Source organism: Topomyia yanbarensis, chromosome 2 (assembly GCF_030247195.1).
Source record: "Topomyia yanbarensis strain Yona2022 chromosome 2, ASM3024719v1, whole genome shotgun sequence".
In the NCBI taxonomy this organism is placed as follows: domain Eukaryota; kingdom Metazoa; phylum Arthropoda; class Insecta; order Diptera; family Culicidae; genus Topomyia; species Topomyia yanbarensis.
In genome coordinates, this window is record NC_080671.1 from 300,659,172 (window position 1) to 300,685,910 (window position 26,739).

The window sequence follows — 26,739 nt, forward strand, 5'->3', positions numbered from 1 at the left end:
GCTGAAAAAGTAGAATCTGTCTTACATCGTTTAGATTGTGCCAACAGTACTGTGTCGCCAGTTTTGATATCTGACTCCTTTGCTCCTCGCTTGAAATCTGCATACTTTTTGCTGGTCAGTTTAGCTTCTGCATCTTTGTCACGTAGATCGATTCGATCAAGGATCGTGTTTTTCGAGTTACCCCAAAGACTTGGGAATGTACCTCGATATTTCCACCCAACCATCAGCTCGAAAGGCGTTACACCTAATCTCGAATGTGGCACCAAAGTGTTATGATTATGAACATATTGTTGCATAGCATATCTCCAGTTAACACGATCAATTTTAGAAGCAGCCATTGCCTTGATGAGCCCCTGATTTTGTCTCTCTACTGATCCGTTAGACTGTGGACTTAGAGGCACCGCTTTTCGTATATTGACTCCTTTTGCTGTCCAAAAATCGTTGAAAGCAGAACTCTGAAATGGTGGACCATTGTCACTTTGTATTATCATTGGGCATCCCCAAAGTTTGAATATTTCACACAATGCTGCATTTGTGCTCTCAGCGTTCATGTGTTTCATTTCAACTATGGCCAAATATCGGGAATATATGTCAACAACGACCAAGAATTCACCTATACCAATATTCACTAATAAGCTTTAAAAAAAGATAAACAATAGCACTCGACCCCTACCTGATCCAAAACTAGGAATTGTCAAGAAATCGATCTGAATAATCTCCCATGGACCATTCGGAAGCTCTCTACTGGACAGAGGCAAGGGAGGGTTCTTTCTAGATAGCAACAAACATGTCTCACAGGCTTTCACAAACTTCTCTACTTCCGATGACATCCCTGGCCACCAGAAAAATTCTCGCATAATTCTCTTCATTGCTACTTCACCAACGTGACCCCCATGTGCAGATAGCATTGCTTTCCGGCGTAATGCATGTGGTAGAATAACACGATCATCTTTAAATATCAGGTTGCCAAAATGATGTAGATTTTTTTTCTGTGCTTCGAATTTTCGTAACTTGTCTGGCCATCGGCCTGACTGCATTGCTGCAAGCAACTCCTGTAGTTCATCATCTGTTTCTGTACGCGATTCTATATCATTCCATGTAATTTCCATACACCCAGCATCCAAAGCATAGAGATAATGATTCTCATTATCTTCCTCGAAAGGTATGGCAACTTGCGACTGGCGGATCAACCTTGACAAACAGTCTGCTACATTATAATCTCCCGGTACTCGTTCGATAACATATTCATATGGCTGAAGTCGTAGTACCCATGCTTCTGCTCGCGATAAAGCTCTTTTTCCAAGACGATGATTGGCGTTGAAAATAAATTCATTTGCAGCTGAATTTGTTCTTATGACGAAGGATTTACTCAAGAGATAGTAAGAAAAACGTTCTACACCCCAAACTACAGCCAAAGCTTCTTTTTGTGTATGTGGATATCGTTGTTCGACTGGAGTAAGTGTTTTAGAAGCGCAAGCGATAATTCTTGGGACTTGTTTTTCGTTGAACTGAACAAGGATAGCTCCCAAACCAATTGGAGATGTGTCGACATATAGTTCAGTCACATCGGTTGCGCTATAATATCCGAGCTGCTTGATGTTACTTAATAAATTATTTTGCAAAGAAATAAACTCATCATTCTCAGCTTCTGTCCATAAAAATTTGTTAGAATTGGCTAAAGCGCGTAAATGTTTCGTTCTTTCCGCTCTATGAACAATGAATTTGTCCATAAATGTTATCAAACCTAGGAAACTTTTTACTTCCGAACAAGTAGCAGGAGTTCTGAAGTTCTTAATCGCCTCCATCTTTTCATTTTGAACCATCCATCCTTCCGGCGTTAGGATAAAGCCAATGTACCTCACCTTTTGACTTGCAAATACGCACTTTGACTTATTCAATCGTACATTATGTTCTTCCAGGCGAGCTAACACCCCTTTTAAGTTGGCGTCGTGTTCCTCCTTTGTTTTGCCATACACTAAGATGTCGTCTAAGTAATTCTTCACGCCTTTGCACTCATGTAGAATTATCCTCTGTAACGTTTCCTGGAATAGATCTGGGGCATTGCATAACCCAAACGGAAGTCTCACACAACGAAACATGCCGAATTCCGTGAAAAAGTTCGTAAGGTGTCTGGAGCCCTCGTCGAGTTCAATGTGGAAAAACGCATTTGACAGGTCAATTGTCGAAAACCATGTTGCTCCATGAAGATCTGCGAGAATAGTTTCAAGAGTTGGCATACAAAACGGTGTTCTGTAGATATAACGATTTGGTCCTCGGAGATCAATCACCAAACGAATATCATCTTTACCCTTTGGGACAACAAGCATGGATGAACAGAACGATGTGTCCATGTTCTCTGAAACTCTCTCAATTATATCAGCAGCTACCAGATGTTTGAGCCTGGTTTCAACAAGCGGTTTCATTGCTTGTGGGATATTCATGTAAATATTACGACACGGCAATTCTGACTTGTTGTAATTGATCTTTACTGGAGGAATGTTAAACTTGGGAAATTTTTCATTCATATTGATTGAAGCTATATCGTCAAAGTGGAAGCAGAATTTCGTGTTTGATTCCACTGATATTGGGACACTCAGACCAAGCATCAGAACGCTGTACCTACAATTGATTTTATGAAAAGTATCGAGACCCGTTAATCAAATCTATTCATTTTACCTTGTAGTTGTTGATCTGCTTAGCAGTGCACGAAACGCTTTAACGACATAAAATCTTTCCAACAGAACCGGTCTATTCTCAGATATATATAAATAGGCTTCGAATGTGGCCGACACATTTATTTCACCTTCTGTAGCATATGCTTTCAAAGGGCGGTCGGAACCTTTTTGAATATTGAAAATCCCAGAGCTATATTGAGAGTTACTTCTTAGCTTATAGAACATATCTTCTATAAATGTGTTGACTTGAGCTCCCGAATCTATTAAGAATTCGCAATGCATTCCAGCCACTCTTGCTGCAATTATACTTCCATCAGTACATTCAGCAATTGATGCTATTATTTCCACACGATTTGGTTCAGACTTCATTATCTATCACCATTGAAATATTTATTTTTATTTGAGTTCATTATTTAGTTACATTATTAGAAAACTAAGCTACAATATTGCAATTTTTAATTATCATTTGAATCACTCACATCAGGTTCAACTGTTGAAAGAATTTCCTCCATTTTCTCTACGGTTGCTATCTTTAACGGCTTTTTATTCAATTCTCCGCTATTTTCATCAGCCGGCCTTTTTCTGTCTGTAGTTCTGTAACGACATGCACGTTGAATATGGCCGATTTGCCCGCATCTTCTGCAAATTTTGTCTAGAGCTTCGCATTCTGATGATCTGTGGTATACACTACTGCATCTCCAACATCGATCTCCATGATTAGGATCAGTATTTCTGTAAAATTCGCGGCGACTGAATTCCCCGTTTCTGGAGTTGCTCGATCTATCCGTTTGCTTGTAACGTAATTCACCTCGATATGTCTGATTGCGTCGGTAGGGTTTACCACGAGTTTCAAAGCGCTGATAATTTTTTTCGGTGACGATCTGTATTGGTGGGAAAATCAGCGCTGACCGGTGCTATAATTCCTTGTTCGAATTTACCATGTTTTTTTAAGAATTCCTCGTTAATGCGTATTGCTTCGATTTCACGAACCTTATCGACGAGATCAGTAAACGTTCATTTGCGATTTAATATCTTTAAAGCTGTAGTGCGTACCTCCTTGCTGCACGCATGTTCTGCGATAGTCCCGATAATCTCTTCGAATTCTTTCTCAGCGCCGAAGTCACATAGACGAGCGGTGGACCCAACTCTCGTGATATATGTTAAATCGGATTCACCTGGTTTCTGTACCATCAACGCCAATTTACGACGCTGCAGCATGACATCGGAGCCTGACCCGAAATAGGATTTTAAACGGTATAAAGCATTTTTAAATGGTTCAGAGACGGGATCCGGTGCTCCCTCTTCGGACTTCGTGTTTCTAAATATCTCCAATAAGCGTTGACCAGCTTTGACTTTGAAAATTGTGAACATTGTTGTTTCGTCAGCAATACCCGCTAATTTCAATGAATCTACCAAAAGGTCTTTCCAAAGCTCGAAAGTGTGACGGTGGATTTCTTCGTCGTCCGCTAACGGTTTGCATTCGGGGACACTGATGGAGGAGACCGACAGCTGGTCTCACGTCTAGTACTTGACAGTCCCACTTCTTTCTCAAAATCAGCAACACTATCATCATTGTTGTCTTTATCAGTAGCCGTACGGAGTATTCCAATGTTCGCTTCAAGTGCATTCTTTTCTTCGCGGATCTTCTTTAATTCCTCAGCTAATTGTGCGTTGAGCATTTTCTCGTCCTGTAGTTCTTGTGTGAGTGCATTCAGCTTTGCGCTCTTTTGATAGCGTTGCAACACCGACAATTTTTGCGGCTTCATTATTACGCCTTTCTGTAATATATCGAGGCAAAAAAATCTTTCACTTCATGGAGAACCCATTATTTAAAAATAATATGAACATTCCATCTAAGTTTGAGAATTATGTAGCACCAAGAAAAACGGTTGGCAAGACAACATCACAAAAGAAGGTACTTCTTCTTCTTCTTTTTTTAATTATAATTTGCTCTTGAGCCAAGCAAATTTCAACAGCTGCTCGATTAATCGCGGAAGCAATGTTAAAAACAGAATCTTGACCTATCGCAAGAATCTACAATGTATGGAAGTAATCACAGTTCCATTACTTCATTGAAAAACCTATTCTTTTATATGAACATTACATGTACTTTTGAAAATGAGCTGATGATCACTAAGAGAACGGTTGACAAGGTAACATATTTATCGAAATTAAAGTGGGTGTGTTCATATCTTGGCCTATCGCAAGAGTATGATCTTTTCTCTCTTTTTTTGTTAATTTGCCCCTAAGTCAGGCGAATTTTGTGAGCTGTCCAACCAACCGCGGAAGCAACGTTAGAAAACAGGGTCTTGACCTTTCGCAAGAGTCTAGTTTAACAGTACTCGTGACAGGATCTTGACCTTTCGCAAGAATCTGTAATTCAACGGTACTTGTGACAGGATCTTGACCTTTCGCAAGAATCTGTAATTTAACAGTATTAGTGACCTATCGCACGATACTGAAATTATCCTCAATCTGTGAGACCACTCGCTCACATTCACATTTGCGAAACAATTTTTTTTTGTTCTTGTAGGCGTTTTAATTCATTTAACTCACCTTCCAGAGCTTCGACTGCGCCAATGTAGTGACCGAACCTAAATTCTGCGCAATGGAAAAACTGAACTGTTCTTTCTGAATTTCTTCAAGTGAATCAATTTTCATACCAAGTTCGTTGCTAACCCATCTAAACATGGTATGTTCGCACCGCTCTCGAGTCCCTTCGAATCACGCAGAGGGTTACGGCAAGGTGATGGTCTCTCGTGTCTGTTATTCAACATCGCGCTGGAAGGTGTAATAAGAAGAGCAGGGATCGACACGAGTGGTACGATTTTCACAAAGTCCGTTCAGCTACTTGGCTTCGCCGATGACGTTGATATTATTGCACGAAACTTTGAGAAGATGGAGGAAGCCTACATCAGACTGAAAAGAGAAGCCAAGCGCGTCGGACTTGCCATCAACACGTCGAAGACAAAGTACATGATAGGAAGAGGTTCACGAGAAGAAAATGAGAATCGCCCGCTTCGAATTTGCATCGGTGGCGACGAAATCGAGGTGGTTGAAGAGTTCGTGTACTTGGGCTCACTGGTGACCGCCGACAATGATACCAGCAGAGAGATTCGTAGACGCATCGTGGCAGGAAATCGTGCTTACTTTGGCCTCCGCAAGACACTTCGGTCGAACAGAGTTCGCCGTCGCACGAAGTTGACCATCTACAAGACGCTAATTAGACCGGTAGTTCTCTACGGGCACGAGACCTGGACCATGCTCGTGGAGGACCAACGCGCACTTGGTGTATTCGAACGGAAAGTGCTGCGTACCATCTACGGTGGAGTGCAGATGGAAGACGGCACATGGAGACGGCGAATGAACCATGAGTTGCATCAGCTGTTGGGGGAGCCGCCCATCTGTCATACCGCGAAAATCGGACGACTACGGTGGGTCGGGCACGTAGCCAGAATGTCGGACAATAGCCCGGTGAAAACGGTTCTCAATTGCAATCCGACCGGTACAAGAAGACGTGGCGCGCAGCGAGCACGATGGATCGACCAGGTGGAAGACGATTTGCGGACCCTTCGCAGACTGCGTGGTTGGCGACGCGCGGCCATGGACCGAGTGGAATGGAGGAATCTTTTGTATACGGCACAGGCCACTTCGGCCTTAATCTGTTAATAAATAAATAAAATGTTCGCACGCTTTGATCATTTACTGACTGCAGTCCCAACATGTATGAAGGAATATAATCAATTAATAAATGGCTTCATAGAAAGCTAGATAACTATTAATATGTGTTAAATCATTATATACAAATTGTAATAGTTCGATTTATTTCATTAGTTTTATTTATTACAATTATTTATTTATTTGTTTTAGTTTTATTACATTATCATTTGTTCTCTACACACGATTTGACGATTTTCCACATTTAAATCCTTTTTTATACAGAGGGAATATTTACCTTTACACGAATGTGGTTGTCACTGGGTCAAACAGATTTAAATTGGGTGTACGGCATAATGGACGTTTGGGATAACGGGTTTGGCATAATGGACATTTGGCATAATGCTTATTGCGAGGTAGGGACATTTGGCATAATACCTATTGGGGATTAAGGGACATTTGGCATAATGGACGTTTGGCATAATGGACATTTGGCATAATTCTTATAGGAGAGTGAATTCTAAATTATCATAATCAACTTTTGTCATGCATACGATGTTTTATTTCGTAATTTGGAATCAACTCAAAAAAATTCCATGTCATGTGAATCACGCAATCTATTAGTACTTAGATATATCACCACAAAAAAACGAGTGAAGATAGGCACATTTGCACATGTTATTAATGGGTTAAACTGCCGTGATACGTATAACAGTCCCATCTGCATAGGAGACCCATAGCAAATGGGACTAAATTTACATCACGTAATCCAAAGGAGCCTAAAAGTATGTTCAAATGTTTCTATCTTCAGAATTTTTTCTTGGTGATTCATCTAACTAGTTATAGATAGTGTGATTCATACATGAAACATTTTTTTCCGTTCATTCTATGTTAAAGTAACGAAATAAAATATATATATGATGAAAGTTGATTATGATAAATTTGGATTCACTCCCCAATAAGTATTATGCCAAATGTCCATTATGCCAAACGTCCCTAATGCCAAATGTCCCTCAACCCTCATTATTATGCCAAATATCCATTAGGCCAAACGTCCGAAACACTGCACCGGCCTATCGGAAGATGAATTATCTGCTTGTAGCGGCTCGAATGTGCTATGGATGTGTGGCTGGAAGATGCAAAGTATCGAGCCATTGAATTCTATCATGACTAAACTTATAGATTGCACAAAACCGAATTCTTTGTAACGTAGCGAAAGTGCCACTGTCAATGCGAAACTCAACATTCTTCTCCAATAACAGCAAACTGCTCGGAAACAATGTATACTGAAGGAGCTGCGAACTATAGTTTTACGTTATTTTTATCAAATAGCAAAAACGACGTCAGCAAGCAGAAAATTTCGATTCTTGTAAAAGAATGCTTAAACGTAAATGGTTCTGCGAAGGTGAAAAAACTCGTTTCGAGTAGGCAAGACGTTAGTACGTTAGACTACATTTCATTCAAAGTGTAGCTAGACACTAGTTTGAAAAAACACGCTCTTTCATCCGTGAGACCACGTTTGTAAAAATCGGTTAATTATTCGCTGAGAAATAGGTATGACATTAACTTAAGGACTTGGCAAGTTGGGGACATCAAGAACCGTCAAAGGTGGCCAATGTGGTCAAAGCAACTTCGATGAGTCATTATTGATCTAAACACGCAAATCCAAGTCATGTTGCACACAATTCAATATGTATTGCATCATTTGGGCATCATGGTGGTACCAGTTTATATGGGAATTTGCAGCGCGATCGTACTCTTCAACCGGTAACTCCGGAACCGAAAGTCGGATCAATAAAAAATTCTATAGCGACCAATGGGAAGGTTGTTACCTTTCATTTTAAACTAAGTTTGCGCAAATCAGTCCAACCATCTCTGAGAGAAATCGATGAGATTATTTGACAAGTACATACATACACATATACACACATACAGACTTTTTCCGATCTCGACGAACTGAGTCGAATGGTAAAAGGGGTTAAAAACTCGGAGTTCCAACCGATTGCATAATCTTTCTAGACGAGAAAGGCAAAAAGTAAATAGCCATAGCTTTGAAAAAAATAATTCGAATTTCGAAAAAAAAAAGTTGTTTGAATTGTTTTATTTATCGTTTTGAACCCATTAAAAAATTCTCAAAAAAGGCTCGACCGACGAAAAATTGTTTGCACACTTGGAAGATTTTGACTCATTTGCAGAGTATCATCAAGCTGATCAAGCCTCGTTTATGTGAGCAGTGTGTTGTTATGTTGCCGGCAATTATTACTCAGGGTTTTATCCTTTAAGTCATATTAACGATTATGTAAAAGATCAAAATCAGAACAAAAAAATTGTTCTATGACCTCAAACAGAAAATTATTCCTGCTATCAGTGAGAGCAAATTAAAAATTCATTGAGATGTAGAAAATATTTGTTGATAACAAAATAATTATTCAATTTGATGTTTTGTAAAAAAATATGAACAATATATAATTTTAAGAAACGTACGGCAAAATGAGGTGAAAATTTGATGTCATATTTGCCTAGTATGTAACTGGCCAGCCTAACGAGCCTCCGAGGTAGGTAAGTGGGTGGTTTATGCGCCACTCTCAGTTGAGAGACCACCCACCTGTTATAGAGCTGCCCGGCCTAGTGAGACCCCTCGGGAGAAGGTTCTGGTTTTCCTCTCTTTAGGAAGGAAGCAAGTTAGCTGGAGACACAGTCCGTCCGCGTCGATGATCCGCGTGCTATACGAGCCAAAGATAATCCGAAACGGCTAATGCGAATTTATTCCGAAACAAAGATTACACTCGCGGGTTGTTATCATCACTGGCAAAGTCCAAACCGCCAATTCGATCAACCAGAGTTCGACTAGAGAGTGATTCCGGATGGTATCGGGGCCAACCTCCCCAGTAAAAGAACAAACAACCAAAAAAACTAACACGACACGATTTAACTAGAACTGAAAAACTTCACCAAGACGACAATCAGTACATTTACCCTACGGGATGCATTTTTCTGCTATATCGCAAACAGCACATTTTCGCTACATCAATACATTTATTTATACAATCCTCCTTCAGTTTCTCATTCCGATATTCGTTTCGACCTAGCTAGGCAGTTTTCCCTTCCCTTCAATCATCCTCTCTCCTATCTAGTGCGACGCAATACTACCTATTGTGCGTCCTCTCGAGGTGTGCTTTGTTCAGTGCTGTGCTAATTGAACGGCAATCTATATGGGCGAGCCACGGTGACCCCATGCGCATGGACATCACAAACATAAAAACACTCTACTCACGACCTAGGTTTTACGTGACGATGTTGGGCGGGAGACGGCGATTCCTTCTACTGCTGCTGCTGCTGATGCGATGTGCGATCACTCCTGATCGCGCCTAGTGTACGACGATAATCTTCACCGCCGATTCGTGGACTGCTGGCGGTCGTCACCGGAAAATGTACTGGGTGTGCTGGTACTGCGTTTCGGTAGTCGAATGGTCCTGCCAAGGCGCGGTTTGACGGATGCTGCCTTCTTCCGGCCACGTGTACCACCGGGACCAACCTTGAGACGAACCGTGGGGTCAAGAGTGGTTACCAACGAGGAGATGTGATGCTTTGGACGTTCGACGGCTGCCACGAACCTGTGAAATAGATTGCCGTTGCACGGGAACAAATAAGCACAAGCACATTTTTTTGGTAACCAAAATTACGGGTTTACCTTAAAATCTTCTTCGGTGCGCACACAAGAATCGCCAAGCTAATTTGGGTTTCACTATCAATTGCTATTCTGTTAGGGAAGGGAAACTGATTATTGAACTGGGTGAAACTTTTAAGGCCGAATTTAATTACCACGCTGAACACATCACGGCGCGAACAAATGACGAACCACTCTTGCCTCTTCCACTGATTAGTTCAAAGTGGTTTATTGGGCTTTGAAAATCCTCAGATTAACCGCGGTTTGAAGGTCTTCGCTAGCGGATCTGACGTATTTTCCACGAAGTGGACAATAGCGACATTCTCGAATTCGCATTAACAGTCCCGAGTTTCCCCAGCTGCATAACAGCATCTCATTTCTACGGGTGGCTTCAAGTGTGCCAGCCCGTCGCTTGCCAGCCATCAGAGTGAAACAGACTCTTCACCGAAGGATGCAAGGGTTCGTGAACTCTTGATAAGGTCGATAGCCTCTTTCGGTAGCCAAATTACACTCCCATCGGTAGCGACGCTAGGCAAAGCAAACTACAAATTGGCGCGTGCGAAGAACGGTGGTAACTCAAGTGGATTATAGCAAGTCTATTTTAAAGAAGTCTCTCTCGCGCTACCGTAGCAGCTCGATTTTATGAACGCGGTAAACATGAATAACGAAAATTAAATATTAATAATATTAAACAAAACTAAGTTAAATTATAACTACAGAACTATATACATTTACATATTTACAATAATGTACTCGTTACAAGTATAGAATGGAGATTAAAATAAGGTTTCATTTTGATATGTTGGCTTCAAAATATGATTACTTGCCGTAATTTTGATGTTCAACTTTGCTCGGAATACTCACTATTTTTTAAACACTAAGCGATTGCGACGCTGCGAATGGGGACTATCTCAACGTGAATTTCAGTTTTCACGAGTGCGACGAAGAAAAATCGTTTTCACGAAGAAAAATCGTTGGTCTGTGGTTCTCTGTCAAGAATTGTACTCGTACATATTATAATACAGACACTAACGATAATTTTTATACTTTCCATCTTATTTACATGTATATCGTTTAGGCTAAGGTGTCTGCCGATTCACGATGCAGCTCAAATTCCAGTATTAATAGCATACCACCTGACACAATTGTCAATCCAACGATGATAAACACCAATAGTCCGAAAAACGCTGGCCTTCACAATGGTGGTGAAACCAATAGTGTGGTAAGCATATCTACATTTTCATGGTTTATACTAGTAAAATTGCTCTTTTGTATCCAATGTTTCTAGAGAAAATTTTCAATAGGACGTAAGTAACAAAGAGAGATTCTCTTTGGGGTCTTTCTCTTCTGTTCATTACTCGGCCATTTCAACATTTACTACTCTACTCTTTGCATAATATTCTAGTAAAAACCGTCGGCTTTCGATATGCACTGGAACATTAGTGCAAAGTGTTGTAATGACGTCGTATTAAACGAAAGAGAAAGTAAACAAAGAGAGGCTCTCAATATTACTTACGTCCTATTAAAAATTTTGTCTAGGTTTCTTTATACATCACTTTATTCGTGTTTTTTTTTTAATTGAGACTCTGCTTTGATCCCCATTCAGCTTCACACGATATCATCAGTAAACGCCAAAAGCCCTCTGCGTGAACAACAACAGCCTACGGTTGGAAGCAACATTAGTAGTAACCCCAAGAACAATTCCACAGGTAAGCGAGAATGTAGGACCTCAGACTAAAGCAACATGTGCCGTAGTTGTAGATTAACGTTGTATTGCATAGTAGTATTTTTAACTTTTGAGATACTTTATTTTTGCCAGCATATTTGAAAAATACTGTACTAATATTTAGCTTTTAAGAAATTCACAAATATACAAAAAAAATTATCGTTAAGCATCCAGTTATTTTTTTTTTAATTTTGAAGATTTTGTTAGTGTACTTGTGTAATGAGCAGTATGTATGTATTTTGATTTTAAACGAATTTTTCGTACACTTGATGAATCATTCGTAGTTCTATTGGAACACTTATTTTTTATTCTGAGTTTTTCGTAAAAACCACGAAATGACTTTCGCTGGCTTATTACGAATCGGCTTCATTAGGAAAACGAATTGATCGTTAATATATACGAAAGCTTTTAAAATATTTACGAACACCATTCGTAAAACCGTCAAAATCAAAAGTGCTTCAATAGAGATAGAATAGGGTATCGTTGCTATACATCAGATAATTGTTGATCATCACAACGGTCAAATAGCCAATAACCGTATCCGTGTCTGCCGGTTTCAAGAAGATTTCTTGAACCTCGATTTTCATGTACTAATTTTTTTAAAAAAGCAGTATTATCTAACATCGATTTTAAAAGGTCGCATGAAAAAATGCTAATAAATACACACAGAAAATTTTTTTGGTAAAAATAAGTTTTTCATTCTTAGCAAAAAACAACTAAATAAAACTTTTGTTTTCAGTACTATTCTTCATTTGCTTAAAAGGAAAACTTTTACTTTGATTATTATTCTTGATAAATTTAAAAATTTTACTTTTAACCTAATAGTTGGCGGTGGTTGTTTTTTGCAAAGAGCGGAACACTCTTATTTTTACCAATAATTTTTTTCTGTGTGTACGAAAGCTTTTCTAAGATGAACAAAAATAAATTCGTGCGACCAACGAAATCGTTCATAATTCTATTCTATTCTATTCTAACCCTTACACAGCCAGTATTGAAAAGCATCCTGGAAAACACTGCAGTTATTCTGTAGTGTTTTTCTTATCAATTAATATTTGAAGCAATATTTTAAGCATATTTGAATATTTGAAGCATATTTTCATATGTCGCAAATATTAAAACGGCTAGGCCTAACGGGTTTAAAGATGTTTCAAAAATAGACGGCAATTAAATTATTCATTTAATGAATAATCTAACGATTTGTTTTGAATCTTAAAGGAGGAAGAAACGAGGACAACCGTACCGACTGTTTCAGTTTGGAGGAGATATAATAAATCGTTGGGAGTGACTTTGCTAAGAAGGTTAATGTCACTCCTTTGGTCCTATGGGATGGGACAGAGGTATTTACACCTGTCCCTGCCTAATAAGCCTAGGTTATAGCGCCTTTACTTGCTCTTTGCGACCAACGAAATCGTTCGTAATATACACAAACATACATAAACGAAATATTTTGTTTCATTCACGAAAAATAATTTCGTTATCAACGATAACATTCGTGCAATGTGCACCAAATAAATAGCCCCCAAATCCCCCCTGGCTACACCACTGAATGTTATACGGATTTTCCTGTGAGCGAATTATACTGGAGGTTCATCCTTGGTTATTTTTACGGATGAAAACATTATGAGCGATTACTATACTGAAGGATCTCTGTCCGATTTTTACGCTTGGGATGTATATTCGATTGTTAAATTCTAAGATATTTGAAGTGGGTTTTGCGAAGCATATTCATATTAAATTTGCAAAAGGGCGAATAAGATTTGTAAACAAACTTTTATTTTGATGGTTTCTCTTAATTTACTATAATTTCAAAGCAGAAAACAATTGAAATTACTCCTACGAAGGGTAAAAATTTACATTAACGCATATTTTTCATGAAATTCCATTCTGCAGCAGACTAATGAGCGAAACAAGTTTGTTTACAAAAAACACTTTCGCCCTTTTGACGAATTAATATTGATTAATAATGTTTTATCATTGCGACTTTCATTTTCGGTCGCTACATTAAAAAAACGTCACATGGACATCACAAATTTGGTTAAACAAAAAAACCCATGTTTCGGCCGGATTAAAATGGGTTGGGGAAAAACCTGGTTAAAACCCAAAAATAAAAACCCGGTAAGGTGGAATTCTTCCCAGCGGTACATCACTGCTTGTACGGTATTCCTAGAAAGCTCCACCCAAGTAGCCAAGAAGCATTATAACGTAGCCTAATATCTGCTTTAGATCACGATATAAAGCTGTCTTAAAGAGCCGTGAAGCCCGAAATACTGATATAATGCTGATGTTATGCCAGAAAAGGCGAAATATAGTGCTATTACTGTGCAAAGACAGACAGCTCGTCTCTGCAGTACTAATGCTATTAAATAGCAGCAGCGTGCAAATGTCAAATTTGAAAGCCTAATATTGGCACTACTAATGCTATTGAAAAGCTTCAGTTGGCTGTCATTGCCCGCCATGGTTTTAAAACAATTTCTTATGTTTTGTTTCGGTATGATGAGCAAAAAGGAAAACATTTAAAATAAAATTTACTATTTAAAACCGTAATTTTCTCTCTTCCAATGCATTGTAATGAATATCCTTAATGGGTTTTCGTTCTCACATGATATGAATGTTTTACGAAAATTACCTTTAGTAAGTCTCGAACTGCCTCGTCCTTCACGGTAAGTGCGCTGCATTTGCTCCCTGGACTATATTGCATATGTCCGATTGAAATGAAATATGCCGAATCTAATCTTCAAGAAGAGTTACATAAATAAACCAACAACATTACAATAGCATCATATCTATAATGGCACTAAATGCACTAGTAAAGCTTACATGCTTTAAAGATCCTTGAAGCAAATACGCGTTATATCAGCTTTATATACGTATATAGACCAAGCGATAATGATATATGTCGGTTGTGCAGTTATGCATTATTGATGCTAATATAGAGCTTTATTGCATTGTTAATGCTGTAATAGAGCTTCAATGCAACATTAGTGCAAATGTATAGCCAATATAGTGCAATGGCTTAATGCTTACGGTTACTTGGGCATCCAAGATAAAATCGCGGTGCGATATACGAAGCCTCCTTACAAGAAGCACAGTTTGTCAATCGTCTATAGTTGGCTAAATTATGTTACGTTCTCTTTGGACGTAGCTTCTTCTATTACCTAACCCGGAGAGACCGAGTCGCTATCGTTCAGGGCTATTCAGGGATCGAATCGACAAATTAACACTTACCCGAGCATTGCAGACCTAAGTCCCGACCCGACGTTGGGGGCCAATTGTTACGTTCTCTTTGGACGTAGCTTTTGCTATTACCTACTATATACCCGGAGAGACTGAGTCGCTATCGTTCAGGGCAATTCAGGGATCGAATCGACAAATTAACATATACCCGAGCATTGCAGACCTAAGTCTTCGTATAATTTCTAGTAGATCAAAAACAATTATTTTAAAGAATTACACTATTATTTATTAACATTACGAAATGAAGAAAAATCTCAATACTATATTAAAATTTAGGTATAATTTTACAAATAATTCACACGCGGATTCATTATAATGTGCGCATCGTTGGCTAGCATGCTGCGGCTGGGTTGGGTACCTTCGATGGTTCTGGACTGACAGACGATCGGGAGCTCGATGGAAGCGAAAGCAAGAGAGGAATGGTTCACATACCTTTTAATGCGGCACGTCGGCCGCCCGTTTGATGGTGGTGTTAGGATTGGTGATGGTGTGGCGGGTGGTGTGGCGACTTGGCTCAAGCCGAAGTTACGTCTGGCGGCTCATTTTGACTGATCGAAGCGACGGCCAGTAGGGTTGTCTCACCGAACGGCGGGATGGTCGGAAAAGCGGTATCGTATGTTGTTGAACGGTCAAGACGGACTCGAACGAACACTAGGTTTTTATAGTATCACTGTGTACTGAAGTTCGGGAGTGGTAATTTAACGAGGGAAAGTCGCACGTTTTTTTGGATCGGGCATTCGCTACCGTCATGATCCTCTAGCGTACAGTTCAGACAGAGGTTTCCGGATCAAGACGGCGCGCTTTAAGGTCCATTAGGACTCCACTCCGCGTTCTTTCCCCCGAGCTGTACACACGCTAACGCGGTCACACAATTTTTCGTGATACACTTGACTTAGTTTGGCCCGATGTAACTTTTATCAAACCCTTGTGGGATGATCTTGTTCGAGATGCCGCGATTCCGATATACTAGTATTGACTCATCGTAGAGTATATAATAGAATAGGCCTTGTCCATGTGTCCGAAGGTCCTTTTATACATTTTGCTCTCGCTATTTTGCCCCTCTCTCGCTCTTAAGATTTTTCGGAAACTGCTATTCCTCCGTTGTTCTGAAAACGCAACGGTGCAGCTACTGGAACTTACAGAACTTACTGCAGTTACTGGAACTTACAGACTGCTAAGTAAAACACGAAAAGCATTTATGATTTTGCCTATTTAACTAAATTGGCTGAGAGTGATTTCGTTATTAATAGTTCCTATCTAGATTGGTGGGTAAGTCTTTTCATTACATACTATATCCTGGTCACATGCTGCACCTACAACAACATTATCAATCAATGGAATTGTCCCGACGGTTTCTGTAGTTTAAAACACTCTATGATCACTCCCAGGACGGTAATCGGCAATTTAACAAACATGCGATACAAATTTATATTGGCATTGGAAACGCGCCTAGACAAAATCTACGATTCTACCGAACGTTAGATGGCCGTTTATCGTCAACATTTTATAGCAAACTAAAAATGAGTTCAAAGTAATAGATTTACTAGTCAGCAAGGCTAATTATAAAGTATATTTAATTCGATCAATGTTTATATATAAAATATCTAGGTCTGAAATGAACGATTGTAACCCGTAGGTTACAATACTCCCTGGGGTGGGAGAAAAAAAAAATCGAACGATACCTTGTGGGATGATCTTGTTCGAGATGCCGCGATTCCGATATACTAGTGTTGACTCATCGTAGAGTATATAACAGAATATCGGATTCGCGGCATCTCGAACAAGATCATCCCACAAGGGTTTGATAAAAGTTACATCGGGCCAAATTAAGTCAAGTGTATCACGAAAAATTGTGTGACCGCGTTATCGTGTGTACAACTCGGGGGGAAGAACGCGGAGTGGAGTCCTAATGGACCTTAAAGCGAGCCGTCTTGATCCGGAAACCTCTGTCTGGACTGTACGCTTGAGGATCATGACGGTAGCGAATGCCCGATCCAAAAAAACGTGCGACTATCCCTCGTTAAATTACCACTCCCGAACTTCAGTGCACAGTGATACTATAAAAACAGTGTTCGTTCGAGTCCGTCCTGACCGTTCAACAACATACGGTACCGCTTTTCCGACCATCCCACCGTTCGGTGAGACAACCCTACTGGCCGTCGCCTCGATCAGTCAACATGAGCCGCCAGACGTAACTTCGGCTTGAGCCAAGTCGCCACACCATCACCAATCCTACCACCAACCATCAAACGGACGGCCGACGTGCCGCATTAAAAGGTATGTGAACCCTTTCTCTCTTGTTTTCGCTTCCATCGAGCTCCCGATCGTCAGTCAGTCCGGAACCATCGAAGGTACCCAACCCGGCCGCAGCATGCTAGCCAACGATGCGCACATTATAATGAATCCGCGCGTGAATTATTTATAAAATTATACCTAAATTTTAATACAGTATTGAGATTTTTCTTCTTTTCGAAACGTCAATAAATAATAGTGTATTTCTTTAAAATAATTGTTTTCGATCTACTAGAAATTATACGAAGAACCTGCAATGCTCGGGTAAGTGTTAATTTGTCGATTCGATCCCTGAATTGCCCTGAACGATATCGACTCAGTCTCTCCGGGTATATAGTAGGTAATAGAAAAAGCTACGTCCAAAGAGAACGTAACAATTAGTATCGTCGAGCCTCTTCAGGCCCCGAATAAACAATCACATATCTTTGAGTAAATCTGATTATTGCTTAAAGAAATTCAAATAAAGAATGTATGCCACTTCTTTTTGCATGATTTAAACATGACACAGATGCCAATTACATACCTGTTATGTACTCAGCATATCCATAAGATTAAACAATAAAGAGTAAAAATCGTGCTAAAATAAATCTTTATTTTTTCTATTTAGTTATTTGTTTCAGTTTTTAGTCCATTTAAAAGTGCGCGGTATTAGGAATTATTCTGTGCGCTATTCGGAGTCAACCTTTGAGATGCGCGGTATTATGCGTATTGACAGGGCCGTCGAGAGGGAGGGGACGGGTTGTTTCCCCCCGGGCCCGGAGTTGTAGAGGGGCCCGGATTTTGAACAGAAGAAATGATTCTGACAAATACTATTTCAATAACGATTTATTTGAAAATGCAAATAGTTTCAATATTGGTATGGTTTATTACGCTTAACTTGCCTAAGTTTTATATTGCAGCATGCTGGAAAACATAATTTTCTCAATTAAAAGATCAAACATTTGGATATTTGGTGAAATATCATGAGATTTTTTTTCGATTTTTTAAGAATTTTGTAAATGAAATCAAAATGTTTTTCTCTAAAAGCACGTAATTTCGATTGTAGAAATTATGACGACGTAGTAAGTAGTTTTATGGACGATAACAAAATAAAGATGTTACAACTAATAAGGCTAAACTGAACTTTGTCAAAGATTCGTCCTGGGAAAAACAGAAATAACCAACTAAAACCGTCCATTTTTTCATGAGGACTATCGTAAATTATATCATAAAGTTTATACTGCATCAAAGACTAATCAAAAGAAATCTTTGAAACTTATGTCGTTTTCGTTTTTGGAAGTGCACTACACCGGTGTAGTGCATGCTAATCACATTCAAACTTGGGTACAATCAGTCTGTTTCTTTTTTTTTGCACTACAACGGTGTAGCACCAGGTAAAAACGAAAATGCTCTTGGCGATTCTATGCCGAAACCGTTCACAGATAACTCTGGAAGCAAAGTGTTGCTGATTTCATTTTGTTCTGTCATAGTGAATATATTTTCTGTAAACATTGGTCAAAAAATTACTTTTAAACGACATATCACCTGTTAATTGGATGGTAAATGCTTACCAAAACGAAGGAGAACCATTATTTTACTGTTGATAATACGTAAGAAAACACAAAGTATTTCTGTAGGTAGGCTTGAGATAACTTTATTTGGTTCATGTTCGTCAAGTTACGTAATAGTTCGATATCGATTGATATTTCATGCACTGTTTATCACAGTCCCTTATTGACTACCATACCCTGTCATACCCTCTGCCTATAGTAAACAACACATTCATGCGCGGCGTCCATATGCAAAACCTAAAGTTGCCCACTTGAAGCTTTTGTAACATGACGTTCTGTCAGATGATGTCTCAGAGCTTTTTATAGCACGTTCCGAATGACAGTTCTTACTGTCAAATGCCGTTCTGTATGAATGGCAAATTGGTTATACACAAATAATACTTCGTACGTATATCACTGCGAAATAATCTTTTTCAATACGAACATGGTGTAAAAAAAAATAATTTCTGATATTATCCGCAGAGCTACATGTGGGCGATTCCAAAATGTAAATCGTGGAGCCCGCTGAATCATTTCCCGTCCCTACTAAGTCAAGCAAACCCTTTATGAGATGGTATAATTCAAGAAACTCTCCGGATCACGAGAGGAAATAATACGTCGAATTCATTGCAGTGTCAGTGGAAATAAGACGAATTGGTATTTTTGAACAGCAAAACTCAGTAACATTTTTGCCAGATTCTCCTACGTAGTCCAAAATATCAGGGAGCTTAATATTGGTATTGATTGGGTCTCGGCTTCAAGTTGTAATTTTATTTAAGAAAAGTAATTGTTTAATCACCATAATGCCACGATTATATTTCAAAGAAATGTATAAGCCAAATGGTTTTGAAAGTTGAAACTCCGAATAATTACAAATAAAACTAAATTTCTAAACTTTTTCATTCATATTTGGGTACTGGAAATGTTTTTCCGTGAATAAAATTAAGTTTTTATGGGAAGCTACAACTCACTTGCGGGTGTAAACAACAAACTGCATCATTTTGGTAGTTCATGAGCTGAATCATAGGTATCGCATGACCAAATAGTTTTGCGGCAAATCGCCAATTAGAATTCGACATAGATCTTTCATTAGGGCTTAAATCGCAAAAATGCGTTTTTGCTATTATGACATTATGCTACTAAAATACTACAAGATTGAGGTGAAAATTAGTTAAAATGTTTTTAATTTGATTTATAATTAAAGAAAACAATACGGTGAAACATGCATTTTCTTCGAGATTTCGACTTAGGCCTTTCTTCGCATATGGAATATAACGGCTAAACATACATTTTTTGACAAAACCGGGCCGAATGATTATTATTCACAAAATTATTCTGTAAACGGCGGTTCTATTATACAAATGATAGATAATATCTACTATGATCATGTCTACTCGGTGGTTGTTGCACATAAACATTCGAATATTTGAATATTTTCATGAAATTTGCAGAAAAGATGCACGCGCCCTTTCATTTGCATTGGATTTCTATGCGCCCATTCGCTGAGCCCTATTAAAAAATATCCTGTCAAGTTCGTCCATTTACCCAGCCCTACCTAGCAAGACACAGTCAGTTTAGCCCATTTACCGCGCCCTTCTGAAAATCATGAATTCGCCCTCTCGCAAATGGCGATTGCTGAAGGGCGAAATCACGACTGCAATGCAAATTGGGGCGTAAGCATGCTTTTAGTTTCTACCCACTAAAACACATAGGAATCAATTTCTTTGTTATATTGTTATAAGGTTTAACCAAAGATCCTTTAGAAAAAAACATGGTTATAAAGTAATTTTTACCTAGAATCAAAGCTACATTTAGAAAAGAAACGCCGAATATTGAAAATGATTTTTCTCCATATGAGTACATTGCGATTTAGGCCCTAATGAAAGATCTGTGTCGAATTCAAGAACTATTTTACCGTGAAGTGGACAAAAATACATAAGATCAATTTTTTGCAAATTGTGTATTAGTAGATTGTAATTATTTTCTATTCCATTCTTTACTATAATTACCTCATGGATTGTGATCGACTATTTTAAAAAATTCTTTAATGTTTTTGAGTTTCGGGCTCTCGAAAAATTGAATTTGTATTTACTAAATAACTTTGTAATCTGTGGATGGGTTTTAAAAAACTGGTTTATTTTTTGCTTAAGCTATAGTATCTATTAGAAAAAAAAATGAAAATCCACAAAGCAAACGATCCATAGTAATTTTTGATGTTTACCTGAAAAATATTACTTTAATACGAGAACCGGAAATCTGTTCATCTTTAATTATTGCAATTTTTTTCATTTTTTGGCATTTCGTAGGATAAAATTCTTTATATTTTTCATAAAATCTAGAGTTTCAGTGGTTTCCATATTTTTCTCTTGTTCTATTGTATCATATTTGATTTTTCTTTATTTGTTCTTCCGTTTCAACCAGGTTTTGTATTCTTTCTCTTTTTTCCATTCATTCTTCTTTACATTTTTTTAATATTTCGCTCCACATTTTCCTTTTTCTATTTTCATATTTGTCCCATTTGTTTCAATTAACTTTATCTTTTCATGTTTTTTTTACTTTTTCATTTCATTTATCGCATTATTTGTTTCATTTTCATCCATTTGTTTAATTTATTTCATTAAATTTGTCTGATTTTATTCACTAAACTTCTACGATCTATATTTTTTTGTATTTTTCCATATTTACCAATAAATTTATTTTAGTATTTTCACTATACAGGTCATATTCGATTATCCGTAGTCTCGATTATCCGTAACTCGATTATCCATAGAAAATGACTCGATTATCCGTAGTCCGACCATACGAAGAAATTGTTTCGATTATCCGCACATTATTTTTTCTCAAACTACATTACACATCTATAATTTATTATTTGATACCAACTACAGTTTCTGAAAGAATAAATATTTTCTAAAAAAATAATGAAAACTTCGTAGAAATACAGAAATTTTACTTATTTAGCACTTAATTTTGAATTCGATGCGATGGCGTACACCACCAATCAATTGCAATTAATTCTAACTACAGTTTCTGGAAGACCAGAATTTTATATTCTCAAAATATATTCACAAAAATATAGAAATTTCGCATTTTTAACAATAAAAAACTGTTTTTCTATCACAATATTTAAATAAAAATCGATAAAAATTGATATCAGGTATCCTGGAAGCACAAAATTTTAAACTCGTCAAAAATACAATAATTTGGAAAATAACGAAATTTCATTTAATCAACAAATATTTCAATTCAATGCAGTGTGCCATAAAATTGGATGCATCTATTCGATGGGCTACAAACTAATATTTCCTGTAGACGCCAGCTATAATTACTGGAAGAACAAAATTTTAAAATCTGTGATTTTCTCTGTAGTTTTTAGAATGAATACAAGGACCGATTTTGGCAGCTCCAGTATGTATTGAAGACTGACAAAATCTGAACATTTTTGTTTCATATTGATTGGGATTATCTAAAGTATGATATAAAACCCTACACAACTCTTCCGAGTCGGTCTATTATCGCATCAGTTAAAAAAATCGAACCTTTTTAATCATTTTAAGAACACGCTATTTTAAGACATTTTGAATTCTTAGCACACTTTATCAAAAGGTTTTCGCTTTAATTCCATCATGTATCATAAGAGAACTAAATCAGAAGATTTTGTCTTAAATTTGGCTAAAAAACGGGTAAAAAATCTGACAAAATCTGTTGTAGAAAATTTTGGAGACGGACAAACAGCGCTAATAATTCTTTACGAAGTAGATGCACTGAACAGCCTTTAAGACTAACGTTGGTCCTTCATTGGACTAACGTTGGGCGACGCCCAGCAGACGGTTCAGCAGGCGTCTATTATTGGACCTGTGTTGTTTGGTTTTGAAACAAATTTTTTTTGTTGTTTACAAACCAGTGGTGCGTGATCTTAAATTCAGTTGTTATTTCTGTCTGAATTTACCAAAACTAGCGTCAAGTTGACTGAAGATTCATGCAAAGAATTTAGTTTAATGCGTCTTGAGTATAAGACCAAAGTATATTACCCCATTTTAATCGAACACAATGCTTTGAAATAAAATAAGTTGGCTATATAAGTTATTTGTCTTACACGTCTTACTATCACTTTTCACTTCTTCAAACGGTTTGACAAAAAAAAAGTTCCATAAGTCAAATATTGATGCATGTACCTTAGATCCTGTTTATCAACATATAACAAATATATTTAATGAAGAAAAAAACATTTGTTTTGATTCGATTAACCGAAGCGAAATTTTTCTGAGCCCTACGGATAATCGAATCTGGCCTACACACCCTTTTCCCATATTTTCCAATTTTAGCATCCACCTTTGTTTTTTAAAAAATCATTTTTTCAATGTTTATCGTTCTAATTTATGTTTTTGTGCAATTTTTTTGTATTCTATATATCAGTTTTGAAATTGATGCTTTTCCTTTTTTATGAATTTTCGTTTAATATTCTCCCATTTTCTTTATTGTTATGTTCCATTATCTTTAGCATTTTACTCTTTTGCCAATTCAAACAATATTGAATTTCATGTTTTCTATTTTGTTCATTTTTCATTTGAACATTTTTCTCATTATTTTGTTTTGATCTTTTTGCGTTTCGTGCATGTTTTGTGTTTTCCATTACACTAAATTTTAATTTTTTTCCACTTTTCCTTTATATAGATGTTTATTATTTAACCCATTTATTTAGGGGACGTGCATAACGTAGTTGGTAAAGCGTACAATGCAGCTCACCTGGGTTCGATTCCCAACCCCGCACATAGGGTTAGATATTTTTCCAAAAGAAATTTCTCTAACCCAAAACGAGACGAAGGTTATAACCTCAATAATGAAAAAAAAACCATTTATTATTTTTAAATTTCTCTTATTTTTTTATTGCAACATTGCTATTTTTTCGCTGCATTTTTATTTTTCCCATTTATAAACCATTTTCATTTTAGCTGTTTTCTATGATTTAAATTTTGTTTGTTACCGGGCTATTTCCATTTGTTCCTGTTTTCTACTTTTTCATCAATTTATTTCACCCAATTGTTCTCATTTATTTCTATTTCTATTCTTCAACAGCACTTTTTCAATTCTAAATGAGCTCATTTACCAATTTTTATATTTCAGACATTGTGTATTATTGTTATTTTTACGCCTAGCTCAGTGGATCCGTTTTGTTTATTTGTATATTTGTTTACATTTTTTAGCTTCGTTTGTTTATTCATTTTTCTTCCGATTGTCGTGTTTCTTGTTTTCCATGCTTATGATATTTTATTTTTCATTTTGCCGTTTAACAATTTTTCAATATTTGAAGAATTGTGCAATAGTTTTCTATTTCTTGAATTTTTATCCACATTCCTTTTTCATTTCCTTCATTTGTTTGGTTCAATTATTCAATCTGTTTTATTTCTTCAAAATACATACTTTACATACTTTCAAAGTTTAACATTTCCATTATCTTTATTTTGTCCATTTTTCTATCGTTAATCCGATTTATTTTTGGCATTGGTAGGTTTTTGACTATTTGCATATTATTAATCTTATTCCTTTGTTTTAAAAGTCTCGTTTTGTTCCATTTTATCTATTTATTATTTTTTCCTCGTTTGTTCCTTATTTATTATTTTTTGTTTTTTCTCTTTAAATTATCCCTTCATTGAATATTCTTTTTTTTTCTAATTTATTACATTTCCATTTTGCTACTTTTTTCGCATTTTGTGCAAAGTTTTAATCATGATTTTTTTTATAATATTATACCAAACATACAAAAAAATCAAAAATCACCTTCATCTGTTTTTTCCAAAACCGAAGAAAGTCAGCTAAAAATCGAACAAATTAGATGTATATTTGGCCGAACATGTTTTTTCTTTAACGAATTCTAGGTGAAACCACACAAAGATCCGAACAAATCCATGCAATACCGACACCTGTATAAATATGAATTATTGATAAATCGGCTTCTTTCAAAACTACTAAAAAATTCGTAGAGATATATAAAATGTTTTACGGTCAAAATTTAGCCGACTTAAGCTTGACGCATTTCTTTGCACGATATTCAAAATATCATCTTCCTGTATCCAGAAAAATGCCTTTTTTATTTTGACATTTGTTCTTCAGTCATAAAAGTATCGTCCAAGCAAGAGGAACAACACAACGAAATTTAGCTCGATTTTTCCACCTGAATCTGGACTGGCTTGCACGCTGAGCTAGCAAAATTGTTAAAAGTGATTAAATCAACTGTCACCAGTGTAATGGCAACCGCAAGAGAAAGGTGGCCGATATTTTCAAGCATTTGAAGCTGTCGAAATTCACATAGAAATATCTGATTTGGCAGGCTTTTATACCTGTGGATTGGAAAACAAAATTTTCATTGCAACCGAGACCGTTAACCAGGAAAATTACGCGAAAGTGTGCTTGAAATAACGTCTAGCTACCTTTCTTAAAGCAGCACGATTGTTCCATGCTATTTTGGCCGGATTTTGAATACAGCCTTCACGGAAAAAAGAATATGTAGGGTGGATGTACCAATAGTCGCATGCTTAAGGAAAACTTTTGATAAAAAATCGATTAATAGACCTATGGGCAATGTTAATACAATAAACGAAAGCTTTCAGTTCCTACTTCATAGGAAAAATATAAAGATGGCTTAATAACTAATTTATGTATTCAAAACCGCTTGTACCACTATAGGAACACATGTACCAATAGTGGTGCAATCGCTAATTTCGGTTCCTATTGTTGCAAATCCCATTGCTTTCTTATGGGATTTGCAACTATAGGTACACTACATCAACTATAGGTGCAAGGGAGCTCAAAATTCTAAGAAAATCATTTTTTTCAATAGTTATTTGAGCAAATTTCAAGGATAACAGTTTTATTGTCGCATAATTTTAGTGCGATGAATCGATAAAAAAAATATTTGTTGATGGTTGGTACCTTAGTTTGGCGTATAACCCACTACTGCAACTATTGGTACACCTCAACTATAGGAGCACCCACCCTAGTGGTATAACGCCAGCAACGTTAAGGGTGCGCCCAAAGACAATTTTCAATCCCAGCCGAGGTTGTTGAGATTTTCTGAAGTGAAAACTCTGTGTCAAGCCTTCCTTCTCAATGGAAGTAGAACCGTTTGTCCCGGTCCATGTGTGATGAACCGATATTTGGTTGTGGAGTCACCACTCGGTGATAGACACTCAGTGTTATCAAACCGGCGGAAAATAAACGAAAAATATTGACCTTACACCCCTTGAAATTGAAAAATCATTTGAATTAACAGCACTAAGTGTTCCACCATAGCCCCCACAAAAGCTTCTATGAACTATAGCATAATTGCAGGGAATTCTCCCAACAGATTTCGAGCTTAACCGTTTATGTATTCGAAAAATCTACAATGATAGAAGAACCCCTTATACTGGACGGGGGTCGTAATTTCTCTCTACAGCCCTGCGTATTGATATGTGGACCGTTAATGATGTTTCAAGAATCTGTAGCAATAAATAATTATTCATTTTTTTTTACATTAAAAAAAATAATATAAAGCCAATCAACGCAATAATCAATAAGGTAAATATTATTTTTTTGTTTATGGTGAAGAACTTGAAATTATCAACACAAAAGCCTAACCAAAAACACTACAGCTATTTTTTCAAAAGCACCATTCCTCTGGGTTGATTATTTTTCCAGCAACTATTTTGAAAAATTGATTATCTAATAAATCGACGGCAAATCTGAATACAGGCCAGATTCGATTATCCGTAGGGCACAAAAAAAATTCGCTTCGGGTAATCGAATCATCCGGATAATCGAATCAAAAAAACATGCATTAATGTTTGACGTATGGACGAATATCGATCACTTTATGTTCTATAAAGTGAAAGTAAGACATGTAATTAGTTATTTAGCCAACTTATTTTATGTTAAGGTTGAACAGAGAAGAGACAAAAAACGAAAACAAAAAAAGCAGTT

The 26,739-nt window shown here is 37.1% G+C and overlaps 1 protein-coding gene and 1 long non-coding RNA gene across 16 annotated transcripts in view; one reads left to right on the forward strand and one right to left on the reverse strand.

The window, feature by feature from the left end:
• LOC131683361 (cytospin-A-like) overlaps positions 1–26,739 on the forward strand; it is a 258,651-nt gene that overhangs the window by 221,208 nt on the left and 10,704 nt on the right. For all 15 annotated transcript variants that reach the window (XR_009304514.1, XM_058965273.1, XM_058965272.1 and 12 more), the window contains 2 exons: positions 11,078–11,221; positions 11,606–11,708. Coding sequence is in view for 14 of the 15 variants with exons in the window: in XM_058965273.1 (XP_058821256.1) it covers positions 11,078–11,221; positions 11,606–11,708 (247 nt within the window). In the remaining variant the exon portion in view is untranslated. The remainder of the gene's footprint in view (positions 1–11,077; positions 11,222–11,605; positions 11,709–26,739) is intronic.
• LOC131683368 (uncharacterized) lies at positions 9,774–10,269 on the reverse strand. Its single transcript, XR_009304515.1, has 3 exons — positions 10,155–10,269; positions 10,024–10,092; positions 9,774–9,946 (listed from the first exon to the last, which is right to left on the reverse strand). It is a non-coding gene; the product is annotated as an uncharacterized LOC131683368 (long non-coding RNA).